The sequence below is a fragment of the Vigna umbellata genome, chromosome 9, assembly GCF_029865625.1.
Source record: "Vigna umbellata cultivar VRB3 chromosome 9, Vumbellata_1.0, whole genome shotgun sequence".
Classification (NCBI taxonomy): Eukaryota; Viridiplantae; Streptophyta; class Magnoliopsida; order Fabales; family Fabaceae; genus Vigna; species Vigna umbellata.
In genome coordinates this window covers 23,173,205-23,194,712 of record NC_142173.1, presented here as the reverse complement: position 1 = coordinate 23,194,712, position 21,508 = coordinate 23,173,205, and the positions used below count along the sequence as shown (strand labels likewise).

The 21,508-nt window shown below is 36.1% G+C and overlaps 1 protein-coding gene and 1 long non-coding RNA gene across 2 annotated transcripts; one reads left to right on the top strand and one right to left on the bottom strand.

Annotated features, from left to right (window-relative positions):
- Nucleotides 1-560: 560 nt before the first annotated feature.
- On the bottom strand, nucleotides 561-4,108 carry LOC148192955 (uncharacterized). The gene is made up of 3 exons (XR_015781826.1): nucleotides 3,723-4,108; nucleotides 3,055-3,167; nucleotides 561-769 (listed from the first exon to the last, which is right to left on the bottom strand). It is a non-coding gene; the product is annotated as an uncharacterized LOC148192955 (long non-coding RNA).
- Nucleotides 4,109-15,852: 11,744 nt separating this feature from the next.
- LOC124837023 (scopoletin glucosyltransferase-like) lies at nucleotides 15,853-17,459 on the top strand. Its single transcript, XM_047312307.2, has one exon. It carries the CDS (start codon nucleotides 15,942-15,944, stop codon nucleotides 17,361-17,363), a length of 1,422 nt encoding a protein of 473 aa, XP_047168263.2. The 5' UTR covers nucleotides 15,853-15,941; the 3' UTR covers nucleotides 17,364-17,459.
- Nucleotides 17,460-21,508: the final 4,049 nt, after the last annotated feature.

The following is a 21,508-nucleotide window of genomic DNA, read 5'->3' as shown; positions in this document are numbered from 1 at the left end:
TGTAGTAAGAACATTTTTAGGCTTATCTAAGGTCAGACGATCCATCTCATTATAGATTCTAGTAGTAGTTGGTCTTCTCGATGCCTTACGTCACATTTAAGGATTTGGTATGAAGTTTGGACCAGTATAGCAGACGAATAATCTTCATTTCAGAAGGGGTAAAATTGTACTTCATATACCTTGTAAATATTGTGAAGAGTGTAAACCAAATTGGTATATTGCGTTAATGGTATATGTGAATATGCACAAACGAAAATGTCACGATGACATGGGGGCGAATAGCTTAGAAGTGACCAAAGTCACACAACCATTCATTTAGCCTAACATTATACAAAATTTGATGTGGGCGATATTGGTGGGAGGTTGAGATTTCTTGAACGTCAAATTCAAAATTTTCTCGATCAAAGCGATGATTATGAAAAAATGGCGATGGTTGTTGATTTTTCTGAATAATGTCAGTAATTTCTTTTAGATATTGGTGGCTTGCTATTAATATGTATTGCGTTTTTAAGCTTTGTTCAACAAACCTTGATTGTGTCCTCCCAAATGTTGTTTTGATTAAAGCACAAATTGATAATGAATGTGCTCCCTTTTAGCATAGAGTTCATGTACTCAACTAGATTTGTGATCATAAGTCAATCTCTTCTGTCTCTATCAAAAGCCTGAGGCCACTTTAATAAAAAATTTTCTATCCAAGCTACTTGTTGGGGGAATTGGTTTGTCATTCTGGTAAGTTTTGTCATTACAATTGGTTGCTTCACCTCGTTCACTGCAACAACATAATAAAAAAATTGTAAGAATTCGTGTAGGAAATTTAAAAAGTAATTTGGTAGCAAAGACTAGTTAATTAGTACTTAATTTTATGAATTGTCGTCTGAGTTCTTGATTTTTGAATTTGTTGTTGAAGTTGGAGACTAGATGACATATGCAATAAATAGAATTTATACCATCCTTTTCCCAACCAACTTCTTTTAATCGTAAGGATGATAATATGTCCTTCCCTTTGTCAATGGTGATGCAAAGATTTTTGTTAAGGGGTAATATGCTATTGAAGTAATTGACAAAACCATATTAATGCCTTCTTTCTCTCACCTTTGACAATACCAAATGCCAATGAAAAAGATTTCTATTATCGTCTTGAGCAATGGTGGTGAGTAAAATTCCATGATATTTTGAGGAGAAAAGTTCCATCCACTTGAGTAAAGTTCCATCCACTTAAGAAAAGTTCTGCATAATATGTTGAGGAGAAGAGTGGAAATGTCGGTGACCCAACAAAAGTCTAAGGTATCGAGCCTATTGTAGAATCGTTCCCTCCTTTAGCAGAAAATAACAAAGCACAAAAAGAAAGAGAAATCCTCTCGAAGGCATCAGTCACCTACTCGATCACTTAAGTGAGGTCGCTTTGTCTTAGATAATGAGTTTGGGGAGGTACACTCTTCTTAGCCCTAATCATAGAATGTGTGAAGGAATCAAAATCATATTTACATCAACTGAGAATGAGATTGTGAATTGTTTGAATTTGAACATGCTATTTGATTCCTTCGTGGAGCTCCAATCTCGTGTCTTAGAGATAAAGCAACAAGATTGTGAATTGTTTGAATTTGAACATGCTCTTTGATTCCTTCGTGGAGCTCCAATCTCGTGTCTTAGTGGTAAAGTAGTAATTGTGATCATAACTAGTGAAAGGGGGCTCCTCGGCGAAGGTGGAGAAGCTATAGGTTGAGGTTTTAAATTTGAAAAGGTGTTTGAGGAATATGTCATAGCAAAATGAAGGTTTTAAGAGGGAGCTATTTGATCATATGGTTGATTGCAACTCATGGAGTACTTGATGCTTGCAAACCGAGGTTAGAGAAAAGGAGACAAAGGTCAATGGTGAAAAGCCTTTTTCAGTCGCAATAAAAGCCAAAAAACCAAGGTCTCTCTCCCCCTAATGTAGATACGGAAAAACTCGGGATCAATCCAAGGACATGGTCCTTATTAAGCTTAAATTTGCTAAGCTAACCTAGGTTAAAAAAGAAAAGAAAATGCGATGGGGAATGAAAATAGATTGAATGAATGAATTATTATCTGAACTATTTAAATGAATGAATGAATGAAAGATTTTTGTTTCTTTAACTGCAACTCAGAATTCACCTATGTAGGCCTAGTATGCATGAAACTAAGAATCTTGTTTAAAATTAGCCTTTGTGACAGCACCAGAATTTATACTAAGAAACATAGTTTTATGCACTTAAATGGTTCAGCTCTGATGTAAATGTACTATATGCAGTATGACATGAATCTAGCATTATTAAATTGGTCAAGAAGATGCCAAGTATGCAAGAACTCTAAATGGGTATTAAAGATTTATGCATGAGATTGGAAAATGATTACAGAATTTAAAATCCTAATTAATAGAACGCATGACAGATATTTTTTTATGCACTTTTTCTGGTGAATACATAAATTTGAGTTCTAAGGATGCAAATGCACTTGAAATGACCTAAATTAATGTAAAGGTGTTATTTCTAAACAGATGAAGCAAAATGATCAAGTGATTATTTGCAGAAAATGATATGAAACACACAAGGCCAATAACATTAATATGAAATGATGATTATGAATACTATAATGCAGAGAAATAAAATGTCTAACCTAAAATCGCCAATTGGGTGTTAATTATTATGCACAGAACTAGAAATGTGAGTATAGTGCAGAGAGAGAAATTGGAATCATGAAAAAGATACAACTACAACTATTGAATTTCTCAAGTCCATCACAAAAACCATTCTTTATACTATTATTAGTCATAACATATATACTCAAATTAAGAACTACACACGAATAAAAGGTAATCCGAAGAATAAGAAAACACAAGCCATGAAGAAAAAAATTAAAGAAATTGGGAATTGAAATCTACCCAAGTTTGCTTTGACCGAAAATTTTACTAAAAACAGAAACTTGGAACCAGAAAAGAAAAAATTTGCAACAAGAAATTATAAAGATTAAGCATAAAGGTATCAACAATTGAAGAAAAAGAAATTTGAACAATCTGATTTAGTAATTTGAATGTACCTGAACCCATCTCCACTCAAGAAGACATCTTGGTGATGGAATGCGCACTTTGGGATCATTTAATTCCAAGAACGAATCACAAAATTTGTAGACTAGAATCCAATTCAAACAAACTACAAACAGGAAAGATAAAACCTGAACTGTAATTATAAAGACTAGAAACTATGTGTACAAGAAACATTGAAGAACATTAATCCAAAGACAAGAAACTGGTAAATCGTAGAATCAGAATCAAATGATAACAAAACCAAACCATTTGCATTTAATTCAAGGAAAAATGGTACAGGAAGATTACATTATAGATTCATAGATTCATGAGGCCTCTTTGTACTCACAAGAGCCTGTAACGTAGTCCTAGCCTTATACAACAAATTCAAAGGGGTAAAGAACTCTCTCCGCCAAAACTGTTTGAACTCTGTACAATTGTAGAAGAAAAGTAGCGAAAGAAAAAATGGAAAAATCGTTGCTCTCATTCTACTCTCTCTATTATACTCCTATGACAGATTACCTCCTCTACGAATTACAGATTACATTATAGATTACACAACTCTCTTTTTTTTTACACGCTTTACTACCCAACTCTGTACTCTACTATCTGCAACTACAACCCCTTTTTTTTATTAACTTCGTTCTTTTATTAAGGAGAAGAAGAAGAACTCATCTCTAACCGCATTCGAAAGCATAAACAGATTCATGCTTCCCACGAATCACATTCTTCAAAACGGCCTCTGGTTGCACCCACTGGTTAGCCCCTTATAGGCAGCATCATCCTTAGGCCATGGTCCCGAAATCTGGTTCAGCAATGCCTCTCAAAAGGCTTCTCCTTGATGCTCTTAGGGTTGGCTCGAACCCTAACTTCGATTTGGGAAAAATTGAATTCCCTTCCCCACGCCTCTCAACTCCACTTTGCGTTTGGTAAGCAATGTGGTGCGTTTCACGCTGTGTTAACTTGAAGGTGAAACACTGTTTCTAAAGAAAGGAAAGCGATGATTTGCGTGGCAGAAGGTTGCGGATTTGCGAGCGAAGAAATGGAGTGATTTGTGAGATAGGACTCTTTTTTTCATCTCGCTGGAACGAGGAGATTTACGCTAATTTATTCGCAAATTACGTGTATGCCCTCATGATTTTGTTAAAGACCACGAAGGAAAGAAGCGTGTACTGTACATTCACGAGAAAGAATAGTTACAGCAGCAAGGGAGTTGATCGGAGGAAATATATTTTTGTGATTTAGATGTGGTTGTTGCAGGTTGGTTGGATGTGGTTGAGAAGACGAAGAACGGGGTTGATTGCAGCTTGATGTTGAGGAGCTTGATGGATGAAGATGAAGTTTACTGAAGCAGCGACGCTTGAAGAAGAGTTTCATGTTGTTCAGGCCGTGTATCCGGTTCCACCGGTTTGAAGAAATTGCACACAGAGAGTATTCGGTTCCATAGCTTCTGCTATTCGGTTCCAGCTTGCATGGGACTTGAAGAATGCTGCGTATTCGGTTCTACAGAAGTTGTATTCGGTTCCAGTGAATGTTTGTAAGAGAACAGAGAAAAGAGAAAAAGAGAACCAGAGAGCAAAGAAGAAAAGAATTGTATTGAAGAAAAATTGCAAAAAATACAATAAGGTAAAGGTATATATACAGGAAGAAAAGAAAACAATGAAAGGCTTCCTAGACCGAACGTAACAAAACGAAATGGAACGAACGACAGAGCAAAGGACGAGCGTTCTTGTCGAGCAGTGTGAGCGACAGAGCAAAAGACGAGCGTTCCTGTCGAGCAGTGTGAGCGACAGACACTCGGACGAGCGTTCCTGTCGAGCAGTGTGAGCGACAGTCACGAGGACGAGCGGTAACGGCTGGACAGAGATGGTCAATAACGAACGGGACGACTGACAGGCAAGATGACGATCATACCTGTCAAGCGATAAGACGAGCGGCAACAACCAGATGAGGACGTACGGCCATAATAACTCTATCATCCCCCCTCAAGATGAACATGAATGTTATGCATGTTTAGCTTGGAAGTGACCATATTGAAAGGAGAAGGATAAAGAGATTTAGTGAAAACATCTGCAACTTGACTGGTAGAGGAAACATGCAGAAGTTTGATGAGACCATCTTGAAGCTTTTGTCGAGTGACATGACAGTCTATATCAATATGCTTTGTTCGTTCATGAAAGGTGGGATTCTTGGCAATGTGAATAGCAGAGTTGTTGTCACAGTAAACAGAATAAGGTGTCGGGCACGGTATATGCAAATCTTGTAAAAGATATTGCAGCCATTGTAATTCACAGGTTAATGAAGCCAAAGACCTGTATTCAGCTTCAGAAGAAGATTTGGAAACGGTGGTTTGTTTCTTTGATTTCCAGGAGATAAGAGCAGTGCCAAGAAAAACGCAAAAACCAGAGATGGATCTTCTAGTGGTAGCACAGGTAGCCCAATCAGAGTCAGAATATGCGTGAATGCGGAAAGAATTATTTGTAGCATATAAAAGACCAGAACCGGGAGCATTCTTTAAATATCTAATAATTCTCATGGCTTGTTGCATGTGAGGTTGGCGAGGAATGGAGATAAACTGACTAAGTTGTTGAACAGCAAAGGTAATGTCGGGCCGTGTATGAGTGAGATAAAGAAGACGACCAATGAGACGGCGATAAGAAAAAGGATCAGTGAGAAGAGGGCCTTCATCAGCATGAAGTTTGATGGAAGGATCAACAGGAGTAGAAGCAGGTTTACAACCTAACATACCAGCTTCAGAGATTAATTCAAGACAATATTTTCTTTGATTAATACATATCCCAGCTTGAGATCTAGCAATTTCAAAACCCAAAAAAAATTTGAGATCTCCAAGATTTTTTATGTGAAACTTGTTGTTTAGATGATCTTTGACAGTGGTGATTTCAGATAGGTTATTTCCAGAAAGAAGTATATCATCAACATATACCAGAAGAACAGTGATAGCAGTAGGAGAATGTTTGATAAAAAGAGAGTGGTCAGTAGTGCTTTGTTTAAAACCAAGAGAAACCAACTCATATGTGAGTTTATGATTCCAGTTCCTACTGGCTTGTTTTAAACCATAAAGAGACTTGTTAAGTTTGCAGACAAGATTGGGAGCAGAAGAACGAAGACCAGGAGGAGGCCTCATGTATATCTCTTCAGATAAATCACCATGAAGAAAAGCATTGTCGACATCCAATTGATGGAGAAACCATTTATTGATGGCAGCAAGAGCAAGAACGAGCCGAACAGTAGTGATTTTAACAACAGGTGAAAATGTTTCATAGTAATCCAATCCTTCAGTTTGAGTGAAGCCTCTTGCCACTAAACGAGCTTTATATCTATCAATAGAGCCATCCGGTTTGTGTTTAATACGATATACCCAACGACAACTGATAGGTTTCTTTCCAATAGGAAGATTAACCAAAGTCCATGTCTGATTTCTTTCAAGGGCAGCAAGTTCAGAATTCATAGCCTGTTGCCAACATTCAAACTTGCTAGCTTCTTTAAAAGAAGAAGGTTCAACTTGAGCAGAAATATTATGACAAAAAGAAGTGTGGTTAGAGGAACAATTATTATAAGAAAGAAACAAATGCATGGGATATGGGGTAGTATGAGGTGGTTGAATAGTAGAAGTGGTACCACAGTAGTAGTGATCTAGATATTTAGGTCGAGTTTTATTTCTAAGGGAGATTCGTTGTTCAACAGTAGGAGTAATGATATTATCAGTGGGGTGAGAAATGTTACAAGGAGAATGATTTGGAGCAGTGGAAAAAGGTAGAACAGTAGGAAAATCAAAGAGAATAACATCAGAATTATCATCATTTGTAGGAGAGGAAGGGGAAGTAGAACAATTTTTATAGGGAAAAATATTTTCATGAAAAATGACATTTCGAGAAACGATAATTGAATGTGAATACAGATCATACAGTACAAACCCTTTGGTTCCAGATTTATATCCAAGAAAAATACATCTATTGCTTCTGGAATCAAGTTTTGTACGTCCTGCAGTGGCAGAGCTGGAGTAAGATAAACAGCCAAAAACTTTTAGATTTGAAAAATCAGGTTTGATGGAATAAACTAATTCATAAGGAGATTGATTGTGAAGAAAAGGTGTTGGAAGTCTATTAATGATGTGAATGGCAAGTTTGACAGCATAAGACCAGAAAATATTAGGAACTTTAGACTGAAAAAGTAGAGAACGACAAACATTAAGAATATGTTGATGCTTCCTTTCAACAATGCCATTTTGTTGAGGAGTAGCAACACAAGAGGTTTCATGAAAAATACCTTTAGTAGAGTAAAAGTCATTAAGAAAAAATTCTTTGCCATTGTCAGACCTTAGAATTTTAAGTTTACAGGAAAACGAATTTTCAGTTAAGAGAATAAATTTTCGAAGTAAGTTTTTAACATCAGATTTTTGTTTTAAAAGAAGAATCCATGTAAAACGGCTATAGTCATCAACTATAGTTAAAAAATATTTGTATCCATCAATAGAAGAAATAGAGAGGGGACCCCAAATATCAACATGAATTAGATGAAAGAAACAAGAAGATTTAGTTTTGCTAACAGAAAATTGAAGACGTTTTTGTTTAGCAAAAGCACAGGCGTCACAAGCATCAAAAGATTGAAAGGAAATATCAGTATATTGAGAGGCTAAACTTTGAAGAACTTTATTTGAAGGATGTCCAAGTTTCATATGCCACAAATTACAAGAATCATTAGAACTGTTATGAAAAACAGAATGAGAAATATTCAATTCAGAAGTAGTTGTGACATTATTACTAAGAAGATAAAAAAGACCCTTCTATTTCTTAGCTACTCCAATCGTCTGGTAAGTATTCATCTGCACAATGAGACAGCTATCTTGATGAAAAACAATGAAGAAATTATTTGAATGTAATAATTTGGAAATAGAAATAAGATGAACAGAGAAGTTAGGAACAAAAAGAGTATTATGTAAAATCAAATTGCCTAAAATGACAGTGCCAGAAAATTCAGCAGTAACAAAACTGTGATTTGGTAAACGTATTGAAATAGGAGTAATGGGATGTAAGGAATGAAAAAGAAATTTAGAAGAACATATATGATCAGTAGCGCCACTATCTATAATCCAAGAAGAAAGATTAAATGAAGAAAAAGAACCTGATGACTGTGGAGTGCATTGATTAACACTGGCCTCCCTAGTAGTAGGAGATTGAGATTGTTTCAATAAACCAAGAATGGCGTTATACTGATCTTGAGAAAAAGTGTATTGAGGTTGAGTTTTATCAGCAGAAGAATCATCATTAGAAGTATCAGTGGAGGTGTGTGAATCACCATTAGTCATGTTGGCAGAAGAATTGGAGATAGTTAAATGAGGTTTGATGACGGGTTTATAACCTTGAGGAAGGCCATATTTGAACCAGCAATTATCAGAAGTATGATTAGTTCTTTTGCAATGATCACAGTACTTAGAACGACCACCAAATTTAATATTGCGTCCTCGTCCGCGACCAGAAAAAGTACCAGAACGATCAGTCTTATAAGGCTTGTGTTGAGGATCGTAAGAATTGAAATTGGCCATAGAATCTTGTGGAGTTTGTGAGGACGAATTATGAAATTCACGTTCTTGTTGAAGAATCAAAGAAAAGGTTTTGGTAAGATTTGGCATGGGTTCCATTAGCATGATTTGAGAACGTACAGAAGAGAATTCATCGTTTAACCCACGGAGAAACTTGATTACAGAATCATCATTACGATCTTGTTGAATCTTGATTAACAATCCACAATTGCAAGGAGAATGGCAGGTACATACAAGAATGGTTTGATATAGAGAAAGCTCTTTCCAAATTATTTGAAGACGAGTATAATACTGAGATACAGTGGAATCACCTTGTTTGCAAGAATGAATGGCTTCTTGAAGATCAGCTATACGAAACTTATCACTATGAGAAAAATGTTGAAGAAGATCAATCCAAATTTCATATGCAGATTCCATCCACATAACAGATTGTTTAATAGGAAGCGTCATGGATCGTGTCAGCCATGAAATCACCATCTTGTTACAACGTTTCCAGGCTTCGTGAAGAATATCATCAGCAGCAGGGCAAGGAATAGTGCCAAGAACGAATTTTTCTTTATTCTTGGTTTCCAGAGCAACGAGCATATCATGACGCCATTGTTGATAGTTGTTGTCAGAAAGAAGAGGAGTAACAAGAATGAGAGCGGGATTCTCACCGGGATGCAGAAATAGAGGGTTGGTAGGATTGGAAAGATAATCAGTGGTAGAATTGGAGAAAGCCATGAGAAAAGTATTTGTCTATTGATACCATGTAAGAGAACAGAGAAAAGAGAAAAAGAGAACCAGAGAGCAAAGAAGAAAAGAATTGTATTGAAGAAAAATTGCAAAAAATACAATAAGGTAAAGCTATATATACAGGAAGAAAAGAAAACAATGAAAGGCTTCCTAGACCGAACGTAACAAAACGAAATGGAACGAACGACAGAGCAAAGGACGAGCGTTCCTGTCGAGCAGTGTGAGCGACAGAGCAAAAGACGAGCGTTCCTGTCGAGCAGTGTGAGCGGCAGTCACGAGGACGAGCGGTAACGGCTGGACAGAGATGGTCAATAACGAACGGGACGACTGACAAGCACGATGACGATCGTACCTGTCGAGCGATAAGACGAGCGGCAACAACCAGATGAGGACGAACGACCATAATAACTCTATCAATGTTTGAGCATGTTCTGAGTGTGTATTCTGTTTGAAGAATGTTGCGTATTCGGTTCTACAGAAGTTGTATTCGGTTCCAGTGAATGCTTGAGCATGTTCTGAGCGTGTATTCTGTTCGTGGGTGCAATATTCGGTTCCCCATAGCTGCATTCTTCCTCCCTCGCGTTGATTCCTTTCCATAACCATGTAAACGTTTGGTTGATGCTTTCGTGTTGCAGGTTGTTGGCGTCGCTGTGCAGGAGATCATGTCCATGAACGTGCACATGCAGACGAAGAGCAATACAAGACAGAGGGAGTTGAACGATTCTAGTTTTAATGGCAAGACGCTAACCCTTTCTATCTTTCTGTGTTGCAGGGTTTTGGGAACGAGAAGGTGTATTTGGTGGTGCATGAAATGGTTCGAAAGGGTAAGAAGAAAAGGAAGTAGAGAAGCTTTGTTGCATGGTTGATGATGCAGGTTCAGGGAAGAAAAAATCATTACTGTTTGAAAGGAACTGAAAGAGCTCAGAGTTGGAATAAAGAGGAACTGAGTGCATAACAGAGTAATCCAGCAAAAGCAAGACATATAAGTCTCAGTACCTTTGGTTTCTTCAGCCATCTCAGTATTTGGTTGAGCATGAGCAAGGTTTGCATCCGACCATTCACCTACCACCACAAACCGAGAGCCCACATTTTTGGATGAGAGAAACCCACTGTGATTAAAACTTCCTGAAAACTAAAATTTTGATGTTCAAACAACCGAATTATGGTTGTGCTTTTTTACTGCCCCAAGAGAGAGAGCACTATCACAAGTGTGGAACGAAATCCAATACTCAAACTTGCACACACACTTTTTCGGTGCAATTTTTAGATGATATTTAGATTAAATTTAGTTTTAATTCTTAAAATTTAAATGTAAAATTATAATTTATACTTTTTAAATTTTGATATACTTTCATTTTTAATTTTTTTAAAAAATAGATATAATTTTTTTAATTTATATTAATTTACTATTTGATAGTAAATTATATTACAAACAAATACTATATTTAAAAATAAATTTATTTTACTAAATTATAATTTTTTTACTTTTTAAAAATTAATTTTAATAATTATTTTTAATTTTTTACTTTTTATAAACATTTCTACAATTAAATATAACATTAACAAATAACATTTTATATTACTTTAATAACTAGGGTATTTTGATAATATTTAATTTCTACCAATTAAACAAAATTTTTAAAAGTGTCACATCAATCAAATCATATACTAATTCTCAGAAACTTTACTTCTAAATTCACTCTCAATTATCTCCAAATCCACTCAAATAAACACACAAAAATTTATCCATAACTCCCCTCAAATCCATTCAATCACTCTCCCCCAAATCATCTCCCCCAATCACCCAAAGTTACCACAGCCTAGGGCCTCATCTATTGCAATTAACTAAAAATATCCCCTTTGACCAAGGATTAACTTGCAAAAGGAGAGAATTAGGAGAGAGGTTAGGTAAAGCAAGAAACCTATCCAAGAGAAAAGAAATTTTTATATTTTTTTTCTAAAAGAGAGACACAATTTATTATTACAAGAAAATACTACTAAAAAAAATTTTAAGTGATTTTTTTAGAAAACTCTAAACTTTACACAAAAACTAAAATCTAACCTAATTATAGAAATTTAGAAACTAAGAAAGTATTTAAAAAAAATGAAAAAGTGGAGAGTTATCAAAGATGAGTGATGTTGATAGATATCCACAAACTAAAGAAAATGAATTTTCTTTAGAAAAAAAGACTTTTGGACTAGCCTAGAGGGTAATGCATGGTATAGAACCTAAATATTGTCCTCAGCACAAAACGACAATCTCGAGAAACACATGAAAAACAAATAATTATGTTAAGACAACATAAGTAACACTAATCAAGGATTAACATACCTTATTAATTAGCCAAGACTTAAAGCTACTATAATATTATAACAGAGCATGTATTTTATAATTGGTATTTTGACCTTTCATCTACATTGGCAGGTCATTTGAGAGGGTTTTGATTTTGAAAATGACATTTTGATGGCAATCTCCTAATTAGGTTGGACAAAAATTAGAAGGAAAACCATGGAAGTAGTTATGGGTGGATGATTTGCGAAATAATGGTGGAAGGTGAGTTGAGTGTCACATGATTTTGGTGCTGTTATGGATGAGGGAGATTGGGTTTGTGATGCTCTAAGAGAGGTTAGGCAAACTTTTGGAGGAAGGTGGTTAGAGGAGGCCACTTGCGTTGCTCTAGCCTAAGGTGACCTGATAAGAGTAGTATAGCTCATAATTGAAAGCATAATAATTAGAACTGTCAAAATGGGTAACCTGGCTCGACCCACCACGGGTTGGTCACTCAGTGAGCCAACCCAACCCGGCTCACTTATTAGCGAGCTGAAAAAATTCGAACTCAGTCCGACCCACCACGGGTTGGTGGGTTAAACAGGTTGGCTCACTGACTCACTTAATTATAAGTTTTCTTTTAAAATAAAAAAAATATAATTTTTTTAATTCAAATCTAAATAAATTTCACTCTAACTCCAAAGACAATTCTATATATATATATATATATATATATGTATATATATATATATGTATATATATATATATATGTATATATATGTATATATGTATATACGTATATATGTATATACGTATATGTATATATATGTATATATATGTATATATGTATATATGTATATATATGTATATATGTATATATGTATATATATGTATATATGTATATATGTATATATATGTATATATGTATATATATATATATATATATATATGTATATATATATCATCATACATCCAAGCGCAATCCAAAAACAAGCACAAAAGACAAACAAATAAGTTTTTAATATTGATAATTTTTGTATCATTTGTTCATCTATAATATTAGAGTTTTGAATAGATAAATCTATAATATTTTTCTCTCTTCAAACATCTTTGTTTTTTATCTCATCTACAATATAATAAAAAAATGCTAACTAATAATATTGAAACACTAAATAATAAATAATTAAATTAAATTAGGTGGATTGGTGAGCTAACCCGGCTCACCACGAGTTCAACCCGGATGAGCTGGTTTCTAAGTGAGCCAGGTTGAAAACTAACCCGCATAAAAAATTACATTTTTTTCAAACCCAACCCGGCTCAAACCCATGGTTGGCCAGGTTGGCTTAAGGGTTACAACCTATTTTAACAGTACTAATAATAATATAAATCAAAGTTAAATACAAAAGTGGGAGACACTTTTATTTATAGGTTAAAGATGTCTCCTAATTTGTAGAAGCTAGACCTAAAAGACCTACCTTGGCTAGCTTTGAGAGCAAGGAGAAATCGTCTTGAATAGAAGGAAAACAAGTGGCGAAAATCCTCTCATTGGAAAGGGTGACATGTGACCACTACGTATGGAAAATCTTTTCCATTCCCAGAGTGACATGTGGTTACTAACTAGAAGGAAAAACTCTCCAAAGGGAGAAGGACATTTGGCATGACTCCATCCCTCCTTGTCCACCAAGTTAGCTAAAAATGTTGACCCATCGATCAATACATGGCTTTGGACGTCCCACCTTTGTCAACATTGGGTCTTGGCCCTTTATTGACTTGAGTGGTCAAACCTATTCTATTTGGTCCAAAATACAAAACTCAAAATAAATTCTAAACTACTAAACCCATAATACAAAGCCTAAATAAATCATAGATTACTTGACCTAGAATATAAGACCCAAAATTATTCTTACTCTACTATAAGTTTTATAATGGTTCAAGATGATAGAAAAAAGAGAATCTAGACTCATCTTCCACATATAACTCAACTCTATTTGGTGAAGAATATGGTATTACATGCACTACAAAAATTATTAATATTACCGATGGATTTTTACTGACGGATACATTTCCGTCGGTAAATTTTTATTACCGACGGCATTACCGACGGATTTTGAATTTTATTTACCGACGGCCAAAAGTCTTCGGTAAATCCGTCGGTAACTGACATACGCATTACCGACGGACATGTTCTCTCGGTAAATCCGTCGGTAATGTCAATGTCACTTACCGACGGATTTAACGAAGGAACATGTTCGTCGGTAAAAAGAGCGGGAATTTTCCCGCCCAACTCAGTTTCGTTGGCAGAAACGATAAAAGAGTGGAGTTACGTTGGCAGAAACGATCCACAATCCATTTCTCCTCATTTTCTTTACCAACTCAGTTTCACACCACCACTACTCATTTCTCCTTACCGTCTTGTGGCTTCAGCTCTCTACCGTTGCGGGTTGCTCTCCACCATCGCAGGATAGTCTCCACCATTACGGGATGCTCTCAACTTTTCCGTCGAGCTCCACTTTTCCGGCGAGCTCCACTTTTCCAGCAAGCTTAAGTGGTTTGGTGGGCTGTTGTAGAGTTTATTTGTGCAACATGACCGGTGCTAAAATTTTCCGGCGAGCTCAACTCTGCATGATAAAATGACACAACATCATCGGTCCTAAATTTTTCCGGCAAGCTCAACTCTCTATGATAAAATGACACAACATCACCGGTCCTAAACTTTTCCGGCGAGCTCAACTCTCCATGATTCCCTATGGTTATTCGCGTGATGCCGTTTTGGTGGCAGAGTTCGTGGAAATGAAAAAAAAAATTGACACAGTGACGAAGAGAGAGGAAGAAGATAAACCAGGTCGCGACATTTACCGACGGATTTACCGAAGGCCTAGATTCTTCGGTAATTATCGAAGGCTTTACCGACGGCCAAAAGCCTTCGGTAATTACCGACGGACGAAAGATCCGTCGATAAAATTTACCAACAACGTTTTCACCGACGGTATGTTGGCCGTCGGTAAGCTGTCGATAAATACTAATTACCGACGGATTTTATACATTACCGACGAATTATGGCAGTCGGTAATCTCAATCATTCTTGTTAATGATCTCATAAGATTTGCGAAACCTTTCATCGCGTAAGAATATCTCATTCCAATGAGAACACAAACTAATTGAGAAAAACCTTCCTCACTTTTCTTAAATTATTCAAATCATAACGTATCAAACTTTACATTCGGAAGAATGGCCCCAAACCTATGACTTGAAAAAAATAGGAAAAAGAACATATCAAAGAGAACATGAACAAACTTAAATAATCTTTTTTTATTTATTTTTGTTTTAACTAAAAAAACATCATATGAATATTTCTTTTATTTCTAGTTGCCTTCTCAACTTAGATAAAATGCATGCAAAGCAAAAAAGAGAAATTTGTCATTACTTGACAAGAAAAAAGATTACATAGAGTCATAATTGTGTGCATCCTTCGGTCAAATTCATCAGTACACACTGATCAATTACCATGCAAATATATTGAAATGGGTGTTGAGAAATAATTCTCACGTGCTTCCCATCCGTAACCATCATTCCACTATTTTCCCTCTAGCAACCATCATTCTACTATTTAGCAACCATCGAGTAACAATTAACTGTTTTATTTTGTGCCAAGTGGATGTAACTAAATATTGCATAAAATATACTAATTCAAATAAAACAGTAAACATTATTATTGAGGTTGTACTATGTGATGTCCGCAAACCAAAGCACTACTTACACAACTCGACAACTAATCTAGCATGAATCTATAGTTTATATATGTTTTACTGATTCAGTTCAATAGTTTTTCAGATGATTATCAAGTTACGAAGCTAATTTAACACGTCAAAGATAGAAAGAAAACGAAAGTTGATTTATCATATATCTAATTCTACAACCAATGAATTTCTCGCTAACCTAAGTGGTATTCATTATTCATGTTATATGTTTTCTAATATGAGTTCTACCTCTACTGTGTCAAACTTTGATTTACTCTTTTCTTATAGTCCCATCAATTTATTTATGAGAATTTGAAGTTATAAATGTTTATGATAAAAGTTCGGGAAACAATTGCTGCATGCAACCCCCATTCAACTTCACGTGTCTAACCTCCGCTTCCGCGTATACTATCATAATCACACTAGTGAACACTTATTTTCAAGACTTTTAAGTGCTACTATAAAAACTTCACACTCTAGAACCAAAAGGCAAATTATTCATTCCTGAACTCCCTCTTTTCCTTGTGTTTCCACTCTTATTACTTACCGAGTTATTGTCCAAAGTGCTAAGTTATACCAACTTGCTTACTACTAAAAAAGATGAGCAATGAAGTTCATTCTTTACATGTATTCTTCATCCCTTTCCTTGCTTATGGCCATTTAATTCCCACCGTTGACATGGCCAAATTATTTGCTGAAAAGGGTGTGAAGGCCACTATCATCACCACACCCCTCAACGAACCTTTCATCATCAAAACCATAGGAAAACCCAAAACCAGCAGCACCATGATTCATGTCCAAACAATCGAGCTCCCATGTGCCGAGGCTGGTCTACCTAAAGGGTGTGAAAACACTAACTCCATCACTTCCGGGGCCTTATTTCCTGCATTCTTGAGGGCTTGTGGGTTACTTCAAGACCAGTTTGAGCAACTGTTGCTTGAGCAGCGTCCTAATTGTGTCGTTGCTGATGTTATGTTCCCATGGGCAATTAATTCAGCAGCCAAATTTGGAATTCCCAGCCTTGTGTACGACGGGACTAGCTTCTTCTCTATATGTGCTAACGAGTGCATGGGACTCTACGAGCCCTACAAGAATGTTTCTTCAGATTCTGAACCCTTTCTCATTCCCAACCTTCCCGGCGAGATTACAATGACAAGCATGCAGGTGTCACCTCATGTCCTCAGCGATGAAAGCCCAGGCGTGACAAAGTTGTTGGAGGAAGTAAGAGAATCAGAGTTGAAAAGCTATGGAATGGTTGTTAATAGCTTTTATGAGCTGGAGAAGGATTATGCAGATCACTTAAGGAAGGTTCTTGGAAGAAAAGCATGGCACATAGGCCCAATGTTTCTTTCCAACAGGGTTAAAGAAGAACAAGCACATAGAGGAGAAGAGCATGAGTGTCTACAATGGCTTGACACAAAGAAACCTAACTCAGTTGTTTATGTATGCTTTGGAACTACCACAAAGATGACAACTTCTCAACTTAAGGACATTGCTACGGGTCTTGAGGCTTCAGGGGAAAAATTCATTTGGGTGGTGAGGAAAAGCGAAGAAGATGGAGTTGAATGGCTACCTGAGGAATTTGAGAAAAAGATGGAAGGTAAGGGACTAATCATAAGAGGGTGGGCACCTCAAGTATTGATTCTTGAGCATGAAGCAGTTGGAGCATTTGTGACCCATTGTGGATGGAATTCAATTTTGGAAGGAGTGGTTGCTGGGGTACCTATGGTAACATGGCCTATTGCTTATGAGCAGTTTTTCAATGAAAAATTGGTGTGTGAGATCCTTAAAATTGGGGTGCCTATTGGAGCTAAAAAATGGGCTGCAGGAGTGGGAGATACTGTTAAATGGGAGGCAGTAGAAAAGGCTGTGAAAAGGATAATGAGTGGCGAAGAAGCAGATGAAATGAGGAACAAAGTTAAGGTGCTGTCGCATCTAGCTAGGGAAGCTGTAGCAGAAGGAGGATCTTCAAACTCAGATTTGAATGCTTTAATTGCTGAGTTGGGTTCACTCACCGACTGAAATAAATCAATTTTATAGTTTCATATCCTATTGAAAAGGAAAATGATACTTGAACAACCATTTTTGACAACATTTAGACACGCGCACACGTGTCAAAATCTGAGTGGTCCATTTTCATTTAATTTTTCCAACTGGACCACTCAGATTTTGACACGTGTGCGCGTGTCTAAATGTTGTCAAAAATGGTTGTTCAAGTGTCATTTTCCTATTGAAAAACAGAGTGATGTATTTAGTATTTTAGAGCATCTCTTAGAGCTGCTTAATTAAGTTGTGTGTGCTGTTTACGAGCAAAAAATTCGAAAAATATTCGAAAAAGTAATACAACAATAACAGAAAAGTAATTGAAGCTGTTAATGGAAATTTGAGATGATTTTCATAACAAAGGGCACATCTGCCATACAGAGGAGATAGATAGTCCAGAGCCGTATAAAGAAAACTGCGTAAAGAAAGAATTTATGTTGAATAAGACTCATATGCCCCTTCTATATTTTGTTCTCTCAAATGTGCTTAATAAGAATTTATGTTAAATAAGAGTGATATTAGAGAGACTTGTTAACAAGTGAGTGAATTATCACGTGCTTATGTAAAAACAAGTGCTAAAACTGTTTGTATATACAAATGTTCTTTCTGCTAACTAATAATAATAACATACTAATTTTAACATTCTAATTTTTCATAAATTCAACTATTATGGAATTGGTCACACCTTCAATATTACAAAGTAATCAAAGTTAAAGAAAATCTATTATATTATATCTAAATATGACTTATAATAATAAAACATACCCAAAATCATGCATGACTATAAGATATTGCACCAAACCAAAACTGTATTAGGTCTTTACAAAAACAATGTCTTAGCTCCATCTCTTCTTAACATCTGTTTATCAGAGACATTTTTACCTAAACTTACATACTTATTGTTGATCATTTTATTAGTGCTCAATCAGTTTCATATATACTGTAATTTTAATACGAAATCTACTGGTAAACTTTGTTTGAAAATATATGTTTTATTTTTTTTAATCATTACACTAGTACAGCCAGGGGAAACGACAGCGGTTATTTTTGTCTATAGGCAGCGGTTTCTGAACCGAGGCATATTCAGGCTTGGTAAAAAGTCCAATACTTTTGGTCTCGGTTGTGAACCGAGGCATATAGTCCCACTCTACGGCCTCGGTTCAGATCTAACCGAAGCATGAAAGTTACAGGTTTTTTTAATTTATTTTTTTCGTTGGACATACTGCCTCGGGTCCCCTTAACCGAGGCATAAAGTCGCACTCTACTGCCTCGGTTTAGGCTACAACCGAGGCAGTAGATCCTTTTTTTTTTCTCTTCCGCGACACGTTCTGCTTCGGTTTTTACCATAACCGAGGCATAAAGTTGCACTCTACTACCTCGGTTTAGGCTACAACCGAGGCAGTAGACCCTTTTGACTTCGGTTGTTACCAGAACCGAGACATATAAGTACGTTTTTTTTTAAAATAATGTCTGTTTCTGCAACATTCCCAACCACAGAAACAGACCTGCATATATTTTTATAATCAGAACAGTCCAGAATATTGCAGAAACGTATATTTTAAATGAAATTAATATTAAAACATAAATATATTGAATGGAATCATAAATCAAATTCTTAGAAGCATAAATCAATCCAATGTAATCATAAATCAAGTTTCAAGCATAAATCAATGCAATGTACATGTTGAATATATAGTAATGTAGAAAAGCATAAAACAACTTACAAACATAAACTTAAAACTTAGTATATCCTAAAATCTACTACATACTATTATATAAATGAATTACATATTTAGCAAGTGTTTTCCTCACAAGTTGGATTGACTTCTCTGGAATTGAAGCAGTCCTATTAAATCTCTGCATAAAGTACAATGATTTCAATTAGTGTATATGAAATCCAAATATAGAGAACATAAAATTCAAACCTAAATATTACTGTTTCCCATCCACTGGTGTAATGTGCACGAATGATGGTCATCATCCAAAACATAACGTAGTAACCACATTCATATGACCCCATTTGTCTATTACACTACAATATATCATCATAATTATAAAATGTTAAGTAACATCATTTGAATGGAACCAAATGTAACAAAGTATGGACTAAAATACCAAACCTTAAGAGAAATCCATGCAAGCTTTTTCGCTGTAGCAGTAGATCTCCCAGATAACATCATATGTGTTGCAAGGGAACTATTAAAAAAAATTCTTTTAGCATACATTTATATAAAAAAAGGACCACACATTGAGATTCTTACCAATCTACTACATGTCTAAGAGGGCTGGGAGGAGACTTATGCAATGAACAAAACCAAACAGTCGTGTTCTCCGGTATGGAGATCACAAGTAGCTGCCAATGACACCTGAAATTGGTAATAACTTATGAATGATATACCAAAATTAATAAATGAATGTGTTGAAGTGAACAAACTTCACTTACCCATGTATATAAGGGAGAAAATATATCTCCTTCCCCGTTCCAAAGCAGGTGGTGATGTATGTCTGGATATCATCAAATTTATTTCTTTCATGAGTCATAGAGGGGTCAATGAACCCATATACATCGTTGAACCCCTTCTTGTTACTAACATCAAACAGATACCTAAAATGAAGAAATAATATGATATAAGTAAGTTGATAAAATAGAATTATATATAAAAGTTTTCATAAACTTACATCATCCACAGCTGAATGAGTGTAATATTAATTTCGTCTCTCCCCAACGCAAGCTCCCTAACATCTTGATGATGCAAGTACAATGGGATCTGAGCTTCTCTTCCAAATGTAGTAGAATCCCAATGTACATTCATCGGCACATCTGAAATGAGTTTAGCAAGCTCGTCTAACGCACCAAGAGGGTCATCCACAGATAAATGAGTCTTCTTCGGTCTAGGACTTCCCTCTTGACCTATCTGCTGTTAAATGCAAAAATGGTTATGTTATAACGTCAATTAGAAGTAAATATTAAAATTGAGAAGTATATAGTACGAGTGTTTACCGGGGGATTAGATACATGACCAACCAAATGTCTAGGCCAAGCGACAAAGGACCTAAATGCTTCTTCCACAGTAAAGAACTCATCTGTAGGCACAGGAAGAACGGCATCCGCTATGACAACTTCATCTACGGTGACCTTGACCTCATCTTGTGCAAGTTGTACACCATGCACTACAGTGGCTATCTCATAAACTGTACCACGAGCCACTAGCATGGTCCCAATATCAGAGAGAATATATAACTCACATGGACAAGTGTCATCCATGTCGTCCCCTGGGGCACCGGCAGCTGAGCAACTTCCTTTACCGCTCCTACCTGTCAAATTAAATGTTAGTTTATGCAAAAAGTAAATTAGTAACCAAAAATAAATAACCTTACCTGTAGGGGGCACAACATGTTCCGCTACAGGAGATGGTGGAAGACGATTGCCATAATCCTCATAATGCTGCTGGAACTGGCGCGCAACCATTTCAGCAACTTCATCATACAACTCTGCTCGAACCTTCTTTGTGATCTCCTGTGTCATCTCTTTTCTTATTTCCTCCTTCATCTTTTCGTATGAATATGGACGCGAGGAAGACCCAAAAAAATGTCGTATGCCTATGCCAGTCCCAGCAGCAAGCACCCGTCCTGGGTGCTCAGGTCGTCCAATAGTTGTGGCAAGAATATCTTGACGACCTTCTTGTGTGAATTGACCTTGGGAGCTCTGCTCAACCAAGGAGTCTTGTCACATAACAAAAAGTTCAAAGGATTTTTAATATATATGTTAGATATATAACAAAATTAATGTAATATAATAAGAAATGACATCTTACAATTCTTTCAGATATTTCTCTAGCAGACTCGGAAGTGTAGGAGCCCGATGGTCTCATACGGGCTAACTTCCACTTGTCGTGCCGAGATGGTGGTGAAGGAGGAGGAAGAGGGTCATCACCCTCAGAAAGTGGAAGTCTACTATTTGACTTCTGCTTCATTATTTTCTCTTCAAGCTTCCTATATCCACCACGAGACAGAAGGTGTGGATTTTTATTCTGAGCGCTTATTTCCTGTGCTTTTGACCTTTTTTCCTGTGACAAAATTAAACGATTGTCATGGTATAGAATTATGAAGGATGAATTGAATGA

Coding starts and splice junctions, on each gene's coding strand:
- LOC124837023 (XM_047312307.2), top strand. CDS start 15,942: ATGAGCAATGAAGTTCATTCTTTACATGTATTCTTCATCCCTTTCCTT.